The sequence below is a fragment of the Dendropsophus ebraccatus genome, chromosome 3, assembly GCF_027789765.1.
Source record: "Dendropsophus ebraccatus isolate aDenEbr1 chromosome 3, aDenEbr1.pat, whole genome shotgun sequence".
Classification (NCBI taxonomy): Eukaryota; Metazoa; Chordata; class Amphibia; order Anura; family Hylidae; genus Dendropsophus; species Dendropsophus ebraccatus.
Window position 1 is genome coordinate 32416129 of NC_091456.1, and position 16706 is coordinate 32432834.

Sequence of the window (16706 nt, forward strand, 5' to 3'; positions counted from 1 at the left end):
TTTAACCCCTTGTGAAAATGATAAATTCAAGGCTAAACCAACATTATAGTGTAAAAAATGTAATATTTCATTTTCACGCCACATTGTTCCACATTTGTGTCCGTCACCAGTGGGGTCCATATGCTCACTACACCCCTTGTTACATTCCTTGAGGGGTGCAGTTTCCATAATGGGGTCACTTGTGGGGGGTTTCAACTGTCTTGGCAACACAGAGGCCTTTTGAATGCAACATGGCCCCTCAAAATCCATTCCATCCAAATCCAGCCTTCAAAAACGAAATGGCGCTCCTTCCCTTCGGAGGCTTGCCCTGCGCCCACATGGCGCTTTATGTCCACATGTGGGGTATTTACGGACTCGGGGGAAATTGCTCTACACATATTGTGTGTTTTTTTCTCTTTTAACCCCTTGTGAAAATGATAAATTCAAGGCTAAACCAACATTATAGTGTAAAAAATGTAATATTTCATTTTCACGCCACATTGTTCCACATTTGTGCCCGTCACCAGTGGGGTCCATATGCTCACTACACCCCTTGTTACATTCCTTGAGGGGTGTAGTTTCCATAATGGGGTCACTTGTGGGGGGGTTCAACTGTCTTGGCAACACAGAGGCCTTTTGAATGCAACATGGCCCCTTAAAATCCATTCCATCCAAATCCAGCCTTCAAAAACCAAATGGCGCTCCTTCCCTTCGGAGGCTTACCCTGCAACCGCATGGCGCTTTATGTCCACATGTGGGGTATTTCCGTACTCAGGGGAAATTGCTCTACACATTTAGTGTTTTTTTTTATCTTTTAGCCCCTTGTGAAAATGAAAAAATCATGACAAGATTAATGATTTAGAGTAAAAATTTTACAAAAATTACACTAAATGTTGGTCTAGCCTTGATTTTTTCCATTTCCACAAGGGGTTAAAAAAGAAAATGAACACAAAACGTGTAGGGTAGTGTCCCCTGAGTACGAAAATACCCCACATGTGGACATAATGTGCCATATGGGCACAGGGCAAGCCACCAAAGGGACAGAGCGCCATTTAGAGGCTGGAATGGAGGATGGAGGCCATGTCGCAATTACAAAGCTCCTGTGCTGCCAGGTCAGTAGAAACCCCCGACAAGTGACCCCATTCTGGAAACTACACCCCATAAGGAATCTAACAAGGGGTGCAGTGAGCATATGGACCCCACTGGTGACAGGCACTTACGTAAAACATGTGCCGAGAAAATAAAAAATACCATTTTTTTCATTTTCACGTCCCAAATGTGGCCGTCACCAGGGGGCCATATCCCCGCTGCCCCCCTTGTTAGATTCCTTATGGGGTGTAGTTTCCAGAATGGGGTCACTTGTGGGGGGTTTCTACTGTCCTGGCAGCACAGAGGCTTTGTAATTGCATCATGGCCTCCTCTAATGGGAATGGCGGCCATATCTATTTAGCTGGGGAAAAGGGACAATTCTAATTTATTTGGGGGTATTAGGCCAATTATTAGTTTATAAGGTTGGAAATGACAGGTGTCCATCAAACTCAACCTGTGTTGATCCAGAGGAAGGCAAAAAAAAACCCTCGTAAGGCAGACGACAGTAGCCTCATCACAGGGGAAAAATTCCTCCCCGACTCCATAATGGCGATCAGAATAATCCCTGGACCAACGTGACCCCTGAAATAGGAATAAGGGACAGAATTTAGATAATGTAGAACTCCAGTGACGTGTGGTGCGCCTTGGAGCGATCCAGTATGCAGAGGCCGAGGGGATCAGGACAGGTGGCACACTGGTAAATGTTGTCCTTCCTGATCCCCCTGTTACCCCACACTCTGCACTTCTTCTGGGGTCTCCTGTTCTCCAGTGTGGGGTACGTCACCTGGAAAATGTTGTCCTGGTGCGATCCGGGGTCCTTCATATCCAGAAGCGCTGGGTCCGCTCCATGGCTGCTAAATATTAGGGCGCTATTACTACTTCTGATATGTTCGGATCGTGCCGCAAGCTACAGGGCAGCGAGGGACCGGAAGAGGGGGTGCTGGTATAAAAGTTATCCCCGTACAGGTGGTGACCTTTATCCAGCAGTGGGAAGATCAGTTCCCGGACGACCTTCCCACTAACTCCGAGGATGGGGGGGGGGGGGGGGAGGGGGGCATCTGGGGCTGGATTCGGGTGTCCCTTCATACACTCTAAGGGTATGTGCACACTGCGGAATCGCGACAGATAACCCTTCGTGCATTCCACAGTTGGCACCCGCCGGCGGACTGATGCAGGCGCACGTCTCCGTCCGTGTCATAGACTCCATTCTATGCACGGGCGGATTCCGCTCTCCGTCCAACGTGTTCATTCTTTGGACGGACGACGGAATCCGCCCATGCATAACATGGAGTCTTTGACACGGGTGGAGACGCGCGCCCGCATCAGTCCGCCGGCGGGTGCCAGCTGCGGAATGCACAAAGGGTTATCCTTCGCCATTCCGCAGTGTGCACGTACCCCAAATCTGTAAGTGTACCCTGAGGTACTCTCACAGAGTTAGTAGAATTTCACTCCATACCGCCATCTCTTATTGGGACGGTACTGGCGGAAAAGACGTGTCTGGGGGGCAGCGTACGCTACGCTACCCCCAGACACGTCACTGGATGATGAGGATGAATGGAGGAAAGAAGGATCCCCCCATTCATCCTCACTGGCTGTTTCGGTGTCGGAGGCAACAATAGCGTATGCGTCCGATACCGAAAACACCCTGGGGGCCATCTTTATATGGGGACTAGTATATGGGGTATGTAGTGGTGTAGTGTCAAACTTTATTCAATGTAATGTAGTGTTTTTTACGTGTTTTTTTTACAGTAAGTATAAAAAAAAACCTACGCCAACAAAGGCGTTGCTGATAAATGCCGCACTTATGCGCGACACTTATAAGCAGACCGTGGCAGTAGATTACAGAAAAAAAACACCCTACGCCAAAAAGGAGGAGTTGCTGATTAGCAGCGCACTTTCGTGCGATGCTGATCAACACTCAGCGGCGATAGGGTGCGGAAAATAGAAAAAAAATAATTTGGAAAAAAAAAAATAAAAATTTTCTATATTCTGAATATCCCTGTAGCTGCTGATAAGTGTATTACACATATCAGCCGCTAGGGGGCAGCAGAGCGCAAAATCCGGAAATTGACGAGGCTGGAGCCGAAAATAGCCGAGAGAAGACGACGGGGACCGCCGGAAAGACCCGAAGACCGAACGTAATGACGGAGGACGCCGCGAACCCGGAAGACGCCGATCAGGAGCCCGGGACAGGTGAGTAATGTACAAATACCTGCTCAGGACCCCTCCGCTACCTAGCTGAGGGGTCCAGGGCAGGTATTTATTATTTTGTGGGACTCTGATCGCCGTGCCACCGGCCCGATCGCCGTGAACGGCCGGCCGGCCGTTCACGGCGATCGGGCCGGTGGCACGGCGATCAACATTACTTTTTACAGTAATGGCGGTCGGCGCCGTCCTCGGACAGCACCGACCGCCATTTTTTTCCGGGTCATCGGGTCACCGATGACCCGGAAAGGTTCCGATCGCCACTATTGGCTGATCTGAATTGATTAGCCAATAGCGGCGATCGTAAGCACGGGGGGTGTTAACCACCCCCCGTGCCGTGAAGCTATGATGGCCTGCTATGATTTATAGCAGGCCATCTTCCCCGACCGCTGTGTGTGAACACGCAGCGATCGGGGAAACATCGGGCGTAAATTTACGCCCTGATGCGCTAAGTACCAGGGCGCGAGGGCGTAAGTTTACGCCCGATGTCGTTAAGGGGTTAAATAACACACATTACGAAGTATAACTTTGTAATGTGTGTTATTTAGTGAATAAATGTTGAACTCCGCACTATCCCTTTAAACTGTCCCATTGAAATTAATAGGATCAGTTCAAAGATACATTTCCCTCCGGCGCCAGAAGGAAACGCCACCAGATAAATGTAAATAGAAGCCTAGGGCAGCAATCTGATACTTTGTCCCAGGTTAAGTAAAGCCAAACTCTGGACGAGTTCCAATGCCTTTTAGCGTTCCACAATTCATATCCATTTAGTTTTTGTTTGATTTTAAGCTTAGATTCATGAGTTTTTTATTCAGCCACTAAGGCCCAGTATGGTCTATTAGCCATTCCATCACCACAGAGGCGCAGAAGCAAGTGAGTCTTGTGTTGAACGTGCAATGTCACAGCTAAGGACAAGGAGACTCTCTGTTTACCCATTTACTATGCATCAGCCTCCTCCTGATTACCATTAGACTTTGTCTTGACACGGGACATTAATCAGGCTATTCCCAGGCTGTAAAAATCCCATCGGCTGAACCATGTATCAAATCCTTTACAGGCAATGTCAATACAACATGAAGCCGATAACCGATGGCTAGAAGCTTTTTCTTTAAAAAAAAAAATCTCTAGGGTTCCATCAATGCCAACAGAAAGGCTGCCGCAGGCTAGAAAATAATGCAAGACAATCCTAGGCTTATGTATGGGTAACAGAGCATTAGATACCTTCCAATAGCGGATCTCTAAGCGGACACAGTGGGACCCACTTATGTGATCATACGGTTGGTGATGGAGCAGTGTAAACTGAATCCTCTTGGCTGCCACCTCCATTCATTATGTATTTATGGAGAAGTAACACGTTCTGCAGCACCATGCAACCGAGAGATGGAAGGAGAAGCGGCAAACATGCACACAGGGAATCTATGGAAAGGCTTAGGGCCCGCACTTGAAGCTATGGGCTTTCAGCTGTAAGTTACACTACTTGTGTCTACAGAAGGCGTGAAAAGCGTCTCAACTGCCCCTAAAAACAGCAAATGTAACAGAATTCATTGACATCATGCTTGTTCATAGGATTTATCTGGATAGTTGTCTCCACCTAGTGGTGAGAACGGGAACTTTGCAAATGAGGAATTCAGGAATCGAATCTAAATGATTTATTTCATGCAAATAGTCAATGAATCAATGATGATGATCACCTAAAGCAGATTGAGTTACTAGAATAGTCATCTTACATACTCTAAGAAGATGTATAGAGAGAAGGAAAGCTTGGAGTAAAAGTAATGACAATTTCCAGCATATATAATATCATTCACTTTAACTTGCTTTAAAAAATGTAGCTGCTTCCAGGTACAGTATATCAGTTTCTTGATAATCCAAGTACATCCAATATTGCCACCATTACATCTGCTATGGTCCAACTTTCCTAGACTTCACGATGGCAAATTTGCATAGTTACAGAGTGATAGGATTGTATTGTATAGTCAGAAAACCCCTAATAGCCATCAGAGGTTGTCCTCTTTATTACTACTAGAAAGTAGAAACATATACTGATGAATTGCAAAGAGAATGAAAAGAAATAACAGAAATTTATATTGTATTAGTAGAGCCCTTCAGAAATGGAGAACACACAGATTTATAAGGGTGGGTTCACACTACGTATATTTCAGTCAGTATTGTGGTCCTCATATTGCAACCAAAACCAGGAGTGGATTAAAAACACAGAAAGGATCTGTTCATACAATGTTGAAATTGAGTGGATGGCCGCCATATAATGGCAAATATTTGCTGTTATTTTAAAACAACGGCTGTTATATTGAAATAATGGCAGTTATTTACTGTTATATGGCGGCCATCCACTCAATTTCAACATTGTGTGGACAGAGCCTTTCTGTGTTTTCAATCCACTCCTGGTTTTGGTTGCAATATGAGGACCACAATACTGACTGAAATATACGTAGTGTGAACCCAGCCTAAAAAAAAAGAAGATGGGATATTCTAATATTTATTCTAGTAAACAAAAAAACTCCACCACGTGTTGGAAAGGCAGGTGTTTCCGTAAGATATTCCCCACCAGCCCCAAACAAAAGGAAGCACTTGATAAGATTCTATTCTGAAGTACATGGAAGAGATAGAGTAATGTGATAATATAGCGCCATCTGCTGTCAGTCTCTAATAACAACCACATTCATGTTATACAGAATGTGACAAGCGTACCTACCTGAGACCCAAATCTGCTCCAGTTAACAACTGTGAGAACACATTGAAGTTACTTTCTCCTTCAGGTTGTTGGGCCACGCGGATTCTTTCCAAGAGCATGGTCTATAAAACGACAATCTATGTCAATGACAGAATTGCTCAATACACTGTGCGACAAAACTGGAAAAACTTTTGCTAGCGGCACAAAACAACTCAGTGCAGTTATTATCATTATTACTTATATAAACTGACCAAGAAAACTCAATTCAAGTAGATTGTAAATTTTTTTTACCATTTTTTCCTGGCCATATTGTCCCTGCATTAGCAGAGATAAACAAATGGGGGGGATATGTGTAAGCAACACATGGGGATTGTACTTTAATTATATTTTTCATTTGTTTTAACATTTAAAGGAGTACCCTGGCTAAAATATATATATATATATATATATATATATATATATATATATATATATATATCAACTGCTGTCAGAAAGTTATACAAATTTGAAAATTACTTCTATTACAAAATCAAAATTAAAAATAAAAGTCTTCCAATATTTATCAGCTGCTGTATGTCCTGCGGGAAGTGATGTTTTCTTTCCAGCCTGACACAGTGCTCTCTGCTGCCACCTCTGTCCATAACAAGAACTGTTCAGAGTAGGAAAGGTTTTCTATGGGGATTTTCTACTGTTCTGGACAGTTCCTGACATGGACAGAGGTGGCAACAGAGCTGTGCGGGCTATGGCTGCTGGGGAGGATGATGGCAGGAGGACACTGAGGGACGCAGGGCACTGGAGGGACACTGAGCATTCCCCTGCCATCATCCTCTCCAGCAGCCACAGCCCACACAGCTCTGGGAGTCTGGTCATGACATCACCATGTTATCCAGGAAGTGACATCACCATTTTATCCAGGAAGTGACATCACCATTTTATCCAGGAAGTGACATCACCATTTTATCCAGGAAGTGAAGCCTTGATGCAGTAGTAAGTGCAGGGAAAAAAGCACTTTAAAAGCATTTCTCGTAATAAGTGTATATTGGGGATTTGTATAACTTTTGGGGGCAATACAATACTTTAATAAAAAAAACGGACTTCTCCTTTAAAGCTGTTTTCTGGGGTAAGAAGTCATTTTTGGTAAATGAAGTGCATTACCTGTAAGTGTCCTGCGGTGACACGTCCAGCAGAATTGAAGTCCAGAGACATGACCATGGAGAAGCGGGTGGAGTTATTACAATCACTAGTTGACACTCCACCAAAGGATTTTAGGATAGTGAACATTGCATGAATCTTCTCCACTAAAAAAAAACCCACATGGGTGTTATCCAAGTCTCTGTTAATCAGATCAGTCCATATAATAAGAGTTATTGACAGGGTACCCGTGTTATAGGCTTCAGGACAGTGAAAGGACATTCCAGGCTGGGTTTAGCATACAACTAAAGGGATATGGATACATATCATTAGGCACTATGGGGGAAATTTATCACACATGGTGTAAAGTAAAACTGGCTCAGTTGCCCCTAGCAACCAATCAGATTCCACCTTTCATTTTCAAAAGAGTCTGTGTGGAATAAAAGATGGAATCTGATTGGTTGCTAGGGGCAACTGAGCCAGTTTCACTTTACAGCATGTTTGATAAATCTCCCTCTATAGGATTAAAGTGGGAGTTACAGGCTAGAGAATAAACCTCATACAGGATAAGTCTCTTTGTAACAGCTCCTTTATCCTTTACATAACAAGTGCATCGGCCTCTAGGAATGATAGGTAACTATAGAGGTCAGGTGGTGGAGCACCAGAAGTGTGGGAAAGAGTACAAGCGTCCTTCCGAAACAGCCTCATGTGCGTTTGTCCAGGTGCGTGTCACGTGCCAGATATGCGTTCCATCACAGAGCGGCTGGGAGTGGCAGTAATTGGATTTTCGCACCACCCAGCGACTGGCGCCAAAGTCACCGGCGGCATCCATTTGCTCCCATAAATAGCGGGTTGAGCCCGTAGTCAGTTATTCCTTCTTGATGAAACGGTAATACCGTGAAACGTGCGTCGAGGGGGATTGACAGTGTCATGGACAAGCTGCACCGATGGGTGAGTGCGGGATGGTATGTATTATATATGATTCCTATCATAAATAGGCTGTTATTTGTGCCCAGTTAGGGGCACAACTGTTGATATGTGTTGTGAAGGGGATCAGGGGCGGATTAATGTTGCCATAGGCCCCAGGCTGTTCACCCCCACCCCACTGTAACTAGCTTAGTGTTTATAGTACAAGATTGATACAGTCCTGATGCCCTGATTTGAGCAAAATCGAGGTTAAAAAAAAAGCAGCGATTTATTGCAAATCATGGCATAACTGTAGCCAGGAGACGATACACCATTTGAAGTATAAGTCTGTTTGGGTGGCCATGGGCCCCCAGGAGCTCAGGGCCCCGGGCTACCACCCAAAACGGACCTATTATAGTCCATTACTGGGGGGGACATATACATACCTCACCATGATTTAAAGATATTATCCAACTATTATTCTGGATGCTACTTGTCTGTACACTGGGGTCTGGTTTCTTCTTACTGAGCATTTCTGATGCTACATTGGTTTTAATTAGAGATGAGCAAACCGGGTTCGAGTCCATCCGAACCCGAACGTTCTGCATTTGATTAGCGGGGGCTGCAGAACTTGGATAAAGCCCTAAGGTTGTCTGGAAAACATGGATACAGCCAATGACTATATCCATGATTTCCACATAGCCTTAGGGCTTTATCCAACTTCAGCAGCCACCGCTAATCAAATGCCGAAAGGTCGGGTTCGGATGTACTCGAGCATGCTCCAGGTTCGCTCATCTCTAGTTTTAATCAATAAAATAAATGTTTTTAATGGTAACTATTCTCATTTGTTTGTTTTGAGTATATAATTTTATGGTAGAGGCGGAGATGTCGCTTGAAAAGGAATCTTAAGATAATTGGATACTTTTGTATATTTGATATTATCCAGGTGGAATTAAAGGGGTAGTGCGATCTAAGCCATTTTTTTTTACTAAATAACACACATTACAAAATTATACAACATTGTAATGTGTGTTATTTAAGTGAATGGCCCCCTTCCCCATGTCCCCCCTCCCACCATTCCCCCCCCCCCCCCCAACTGCGGACCCGGAAGTGTCATACAGTATACTTACGGAATCACTACTGACATCGGCGGCGGCCCTGGGGATTCACACATGCGCGAGAAGCAGGGCCGCGATGAGTGACCCGCTACTGGAACTGGGGAGGTGAGTGGACGTCTTTTATTTCAGCCACCTCCCCCCGGTCCCCCCCCCAAAAAAGTGCCTCCACGCTGGATAACCCCTTTAATGATGTAGCATTACTTCATTACTGTGATTATCAATAGGCCCCAAAATAGCAATAGCTAACACATAATCCACAACTGGTAGTGAGGTCCCCTCAGTCTCCTTATACTGTCACTACCAGTGGCGTAGCTACTATGAATGCAGGGAAGGCGACTGCTATGGGGACCTTGCAGTAAAGAGGCCCCAGGAAGCCTGCTCCACCTTCATGGTAGTTATGCCACAGAGAGCCGCCTACCGCATCCCCCAGGGGCCCGGAGAGGAAGAGGGATCCGGCATTGTACTCTTCAGCCCGCTTACTGTAGTGCCGGGTGAGCAGGCTACACATCAGGAGAGGAAAAGAGTAGCAGGACCTGCCAGGGCCTGCACCGCACAGAAGGAGAGGATGAAGGACCTTATCACATGACCCAAAGGTCCTCAATACTTCTGTGTGAAGATCAGCCAACTACAGGAGGATGAGGGGGAAGCCTGGGAGCTGTAAGTGCTGAGTCTGTGTATGTATGTGTATCAGTGAGTGTGTGGCTATATATGTATATGTTAGTGAGTGTATCTACTGTAGCTATGTATTTTTGTGTGTGTATATGTCAGTAGTGTCTGTGATTGGTGTATATGTCAGTAATGTCTGTGACAGGGGTGTATATGTGTGTATATGTCAGTAGTGTCTGTGACAGGGGTGTATATGTCCAGGGCCGGAATTAGGGGGGGGGGGCAAGCAGGGCAAATGCCCAGGGCCCCCATCCCCCAGGGGCCCCCTCCCGCAGTTCCAGTAGGAGAGCGTCCTGCAGCGTCTGGCAGTGATCCCTGGCTGCTGCTATCAGGGGTCACGCAGAGGCTGCAGGACGCTGCTTGGTGTCTGCTCCGTGTGTGTGTGTGTAGCTCCCCCTCCCCCTCCCTCCAGCTCCTCTTACTGCACGTGACTTCCTCCTCTGGTGTGGAGCTGTCGGGACGATGGAGGAGAGGATGACAGCCTGCTGCATGGTACATGAGGGGGATTCACCACTACACCCAACATGCTAGACAGAGTAAGTATACTGTACATGCAGCGTCGGACTGGGCCACCGGGGAGACGGGGGATCCCCCGGTGGGCCCCACCCCCTCCTCCCTCTTGCAGGGCCCTTCCCCTAAGCCAGAGAGGGGCCTCCCGTTTGGAAGCTGCCTGGTATCGGGAGCTCAAGGGGCCCCCTGCTGGCTCCCACACTGCTGGGGTGAGTTCAGCACGGCATCAGGGCCCGTTCTTTCTGTAATCATGGGCCCTCCCCTCCCCCTGCTCACCTGGCTCCTTACATCAGCTCTGGGCCTCAGCGCTGACCTCTTCCTGCCTGTCAGGAGAGCGGCAGCAGCAGCAGAGCCTCCTCCATCCCCCCTCCCCTCTGCAATCACGTGACTCTCCTGTTGCTATGTGTGCAGTCGGTGCACAGGAGATGGGGAGAGGCTGCAGGCTGCCCAGCCTGGCTGGGAGAAGAGAAGATGGAGACAAGAAGACTGAAGCCTCCTGCCCTGCTGAACATGTAAGTGTGTGTGTATATACTTGTCTATCTGTCATCAGTGTGTGTCTGTACATGTGTCATGTGTTTATGCATGTGAGTGATATATATGTGTGTTTTCTATCATGTATATAGTGTATATTATGTAATGTAGTTCTATAGATGGTTTATATGTGTAATCTGCATGCTTTTGTATCTGTGTATCCATGTTGGTGAGTCTGTGTGTGTTAGTATGATTAGATGTATATATGTAAGGTGTGTTGTGTCTGCATGTTTGTGTATGTCTGCAGTATGTCTATTTGTGTATATATGTATACTGTATGTATGTCTGCAGTATGTCTATTTGTGTATATATGTATACTGTGTGTATGTGATGAGAAGTTCACACTCTGGAGGTCCAGTTGTGCCGGAGATCCATGAGGCTTAGGCTCTGATCAGCTGAGGATTCTCACATCACAGATGATAGGTGTTGTAGTAGATATAACAGTAATACTTTAATCAATGGATGACGGGTTTCATCAGATGAGATCATCAGATCTATTGAGGATTCCCTTAGAAACGCCTCATCCATTGATTTAAATCTTACTCCTACGTCTAATACAACACCTATCATCTATAATGTAAGAATCCTGAATCAGCTGATCATCGCCCAAACCTCACGGATCTCCTGCACAACTGGGACCTCCAGAGTGCAAACTTCTTCTCAACTATTGTACCGACTCAAGAATAAAGATATAAGCAGCAGACACAGACACAAGTGGGATAATGCCCCCCTCACCAAACTGCACCCCCTCTGGAGCAGCAGCAGTAGTATCAGTGATAGGTAGGATTATGCCCCCTCCTCATCGGCCTTCACCCCCTCCGGAGCAGCAGTATCAGTGATAGGTAGGATTATGCCCCCCCTCACCAGACTGCACCCCCTCCGGAGCAGCAGTAGTATCAGTGATAGGTAGGATAATGCCCCCCTCACCAGACTGCACCCCCTCCGGAGCAGCAGTATCAGTGATAGGTAGGATTATGCCCCCTCACCAGACTGCACCCCCTCCGGAGCAGCAGCAGTAGTATCAGTGATAGGTAGGATTATGCACCCCTCATCTGACTGCACCTCCTCCGGAGCAGCAGTATCAGTGATAGGTAGGATTATGCCCCCTAACCAGACTGCACCCCCTCCGGAGCAGTAGTATCAGTGATAGGTAGGATTATGCACCCCTCATCTGACTGCACCCCCTCCGGAGCAGCAGCAGTAGTATCAGTGATAGGTAGGATAATACCCCCTCACCAGACTGCACCCCCTCCGGAGCAGCAGCAGTAGTATCAGTGATGGGTAGGATTATGCACCCCTCATCTGACTGCACCCCCTCCGGAGCAGCAGCAGAGGCAGCACTAAAGTAGTAAAAATTCTTCGTTTTAGCTCTGAGAAAGGCAAAACATTGCACAAGAGGGAGTGAATAAAGTCACAAGATTTTGTACTACTTTGGTGCTATCTTCGCTGCTGAATTATTGTACCAAGTCTCCTGGTTCCGTTGAAAGGGCTGCAAGCGGCATCAAGGTGTACAAACCACCGCTAAAGTGACTGGCGGTGTTGGGCTTGTAGCATGACCGCCCAAGGTGAGCAGCAAGTTTAGCCACTTACACACATTTGTTCTGCAGTAATAAGCTATGTGCGCCGCATGGTGTTCTCTCTCTTCTACTAGTAGATGTATAAAATGGCAGATTACATCTTAAAGCCATGTTCACACAACATATGTTTTGCATAAATCTTAGCTGTTGTTGCAATTTGCAATAACAGCCGCGATTTATGCAAAACATACGTTGTATTGGAATGAATGGAATCCCAGACGGGGCGTATACACATAGTATACGCTCCAGCCGCACGAAAAACTGACATGTCATTTTTCTGCGGCCGTACAGACATGGCAGTTCACACAATGGAGTGTGCGGCTCCGGCCACACGCTCCGTTGTGTGCAGTGGTGAATTCGGATGCGGGTGCACACTGGTGCACCTGCATCCGAATTCAGCAGAAATGAAGATCATCCGGCCAGTACTGCAGTACTATCCGGGATGATCTCCAGTAACACCGGCTGCTCTGTGACCCAGCTGCGTCACAAAACAGCCGGTGTTATATGTGGTGTGAACCCAGCCTAAATCTAGGTTTACACACAGTATTTTTGCTCAGTATTTTGCAACCAAAACCAGGAGTAGATTGAAAACACAGAAAGGATATGTTCCCACACTGTAGAAATTTAGTGGATGGCCGCCATTTAATGGCAAATAATTGGTGTTATTTTAAATTTCAACAGCGTGTGAACAGAGCCTTTCTGTGTTTCAAATCCACTCCCGGTTTTGGTTACAAAAAAAATGACCAAACTACTGTGTGAACCTAGCTGTGTGACACCATGCTTACCGCTTTCTTTCCACTGGTGCACTCCTGCTGCTTCTACTGGTCCTGACTCGCTGACAACCCGCTCAGCCAATCACTGCAATGACCTGCTGCAGCCATTCATTATGAATATTTGCAGTCTTTAAAGTGTTAACTGTTATTTGAATGAACTTTTGACATATGAGAGGTTTAGCTTGGTCGGGGTCTCTCTGATAGTAACAGCCAGGTGAAGCATCACTCCCAGACCTTGTGCGCAGTCCGGCTGATTACAGGTCACTGTCTCCACTATATTATATAAAGTTTGTTTCCTGTAATCAGCAGAACCCCTAAGAAATACATGTTATTAAATGGCCCAGATTGCAGCCGGGCTGCATAGACTTGGGCAGCGTGCGGTTATGGACGGTGCATTTATGGAGGCATACACGGATGTGTGCAAGAGCCTGGACTGTCATTATAAAAACTTTTGACATCATGCAGATGTGTGAAATGTTTCGATCAGTCGGGGGGGCAGTGCTGAGACCTCCTGTGGTGGCTAGATCATCACTCCATCAGTCATGTTACACATGACGGGCCCATAGACTATAATGGAACCCATCTCCTATAATGAGTGCTCAGCCCCTCACTTGCATTATGATGGACTGAGTGACCTTCTGGCCATTGTTGGGTGTCTCACCCCTGAGACAGATTAAACTTTTAATCACGTCTGTCTGACATTTTGTATTGACCTTAAAGGGGTACTCCAGTGAAAAATATTTTTTTAAACTAACTGGTGTGAGGAAGTTATACGAATTTATTTATTACTTCTAATTAAAAATCTCCAGTCTTCCCGTACTTATCAGCTGCTGTATGTCTTGCAGGAAGTGGTGTATTGTTTCCAGTCTGACACAGTGCTTTCTGCTGCCACCTCTCTCCATGTCAGGAACTGTCCAGAGCAGGAGAGGTTTTCTATGGGGATTTGCTGCTGCTCTGGACAGTTCCTGACATGGACAGAGGTGGCAGCAGAGAGCACTGTGTCAGATTAATAAGAATACACCACTTCCTGCAGGACATACAGTAGCTGATAAGTACTGAAAGACTGAAGATTTTTAATTAGAAGTAATTTACTAATCTGTAACTTCTGACATCAGATTAAAAAAAATTATATATATATTTTTTTTTACCAGAGTACCCCTTTAACACTTTAATGACCACTGATGTGCTTTTCATGATGGTCCTTTAAAGTCTTATTCCAGCCCAACAGCTTGTGGTGAGGCTAGAATAAACCGTCATGGGTCTCCTCTGCTGGAGATTGTAATAGAGGAGCAGACTAGATGGTCATTTTTTCCTTCATCTTCTGAGGCTGTGTTCACACACAACATTTTTGATGTGTTTTTACAGCAATATTGTTGGAATTTCATTAAAGTTTCTACATAAATGGTGCAGTTTTACCACAACTGCATGAATCCGTAACAACTGTATAAGTGACTGGCAGTGCACTAGCGTTGCTGGTCACATACACAGCTCTATGCAAAGTCGCTGTACTAACGTGAAAGGTTTGGCGCTGATTATGTCTTTATATGTTGGGTGGGCCCCAAGAATCAATTTCCCTGGTGGGCCAAGGTACCCCAGTCCGACACTGTGTACATGTAGTGTGTAATGTGTATGAATGTAAGTGTATCATGGATGAATGTAGTGTGTGTTACATGTCCTGTGTATAGTGTATGGACTGGGTGGTTTGTATCTGTATAATGTGTTTTCATGGATGTGTGAGTGTGTATATATATATATATATATATATATATATATATATATATATATATATATTAGTGTGTGAGTTAGCACTGCTGACTCCCAAGTGTTGAAGTGAATAGACTGTGTATAGGAGCTGCAGCCATTCTCTGGCCTCATCAGTCCTATGTAATTGCTGCCGATGACCACTGAGGCCGCTGATTGGCTGCAGCTCCTATGTATATAAGGCAATACGGTGTATTGTATTGAGAAAAATAATAAGGTGGTATTCAGTCCTTAGGTGGTGGTCACTGTATGCTGGTAATATTGGTCTGTATATGGTGTATATATAGTCATTACTGCCATAGATTGACTGCCACATAATGACACTATATACAGACCAATATTACCGCCATACAGTGACCACCACATAATGACTATATACACTATATACAGACCAATAGTACAGCCATAGGCTTTGTTCACACTACATATATTTGAGGCTGTATTTGGTCCTCAAGTCAGATCCTCATAGCAACCAAAACCAGGAGTGGATTGAAAACACAGAAAGGCTATGTCCACACAATGTTGTAATTGAGTGGATGGCCGTCATTTAATGGCAAATATTTGCTGTTATTTTAAAACAACGGCTGTTATATTGAAATAATGGCAGTTATTTACCGTTAAATGACGGCCATCCCCTCAGTTTCAACATTGTGTGAACAGATCCTTTCTGTGTTTTCAATCCACTTCTGGTTTTGGTTGCTATGAGGCCTGAAATATACAGCCTCAAATATACGTAGTGTGAACCCAGCAGAGTGATCGCCACATAATATTGGTCTGGATACAGAGTCATTATGCAGTGGTCAATCTATGGCGGTAATATTGGTCTGTATATAGTGTGTATATAGAGTTATGTGGCGGTCACTCTATGGCGGTAATATTGGTCTGTATAAAGTGTCATTATGCAGTGGTCACTCTTTGGCATTAATATTGTTCTGTATATAGTGTATATATAGTCATTACTGCCATAGATTGACTACCACATAATGACACTATATACAGACCAATGTTACCGCCATACAGTGACCACCACATAATGACTCTATATATACACTATATACAGACCAAAAGTACAGCCATAGAGTGACAGCCACATAATATTGGTCTGTATACAGTGTATAAAGAGTCATTCATTATACAGTGGAAAGTCTATAGCGGTAATATTGGTCTGTATATAGTGTATATAGAGTCATGCGGTGGTCACTCTATGGCAGTAATATTGGTCTGTATATAGTGTATATAGAGTCATTATGGGGCGGTCACTCTATGGCAGTAATATTGGTCTGTATATAGTGTATATATACAGTCATTATGGGGCGGTCACTTTATGGTGGTAATATTGGCCTATATATAGTAAAGTTTTCTTCAATAACGGTATGGAGGTAATATTTGGTCCTGATTATAGTGATTTTTTTATTTTATTTTTTTAAAGCAATTCATATAAATAGTTCTTGTGTTTACACCACTAGCGGCAGTCCTGGCATGTAGCGGCAGTCCCAGAATGTAGCGGCAGTCCCAGAATGTAGTGGCAGTCCTGGCATTTAGGGGCAGTCCTGACATGTAGCGGCAGTCCCAGAATGTAGGGGCAGTCCTGACATGTAGTGGCAGTCCCGGCATGTAGCGGCAGTCCCGGTATGTAGCGGCAGTCCTGACATGTAGGGGCAGTCCCGGCATGTAGCGGCAGTCCCAGAATGTATGGGCAGTCCTGACATGTAGGGGCAGTCCTGGCATATAGCGGCAGTCCTGACATGTAGGGGCAGTCCTGGCATAT

General features: G+C 45.4%; 1 protein-coding gene across 3 annotated transcripts in view; it reads right to left on the bottom strand.

Annotated features, from left to right (window-relative positions):
• MYO18B (myosin XVIIIB) overlaps positions 1 to 16706 on the bottom strand; it is a 402342-nt gene that overhangs the window by 346995 nt on the left and 38641 nt on the right. Inside the window, exons 1-3 of one of the 3 annotated variants that reach the window (XM_069961329.1) lie at positions 10573 to 10623; positions 7121 to 7263; positions 5987 to 6087 (exon numbers count right to left, since the gene is read on the bottom strand). In XM_069961329.1, the coding sequence (XP_069817430.1) occupies positions 5987 to 6087; positions 7121 to 7246 (227 nt within the window). In that variant the 5' untranslated portion in view covers positions 7247 to 7263; positions 10573 to 10623. Of the gene's footprint in view, positions 1 to 5986; positions 6088 to 7120; positions 7264 to 9600; positions 9663 to 10572; positions 10624 to 16706 lie in introns of those variants that run through there. The other 2 variants (XM_069961328.1, XM_069961327.1) reach the window with 2 other exon arrangements.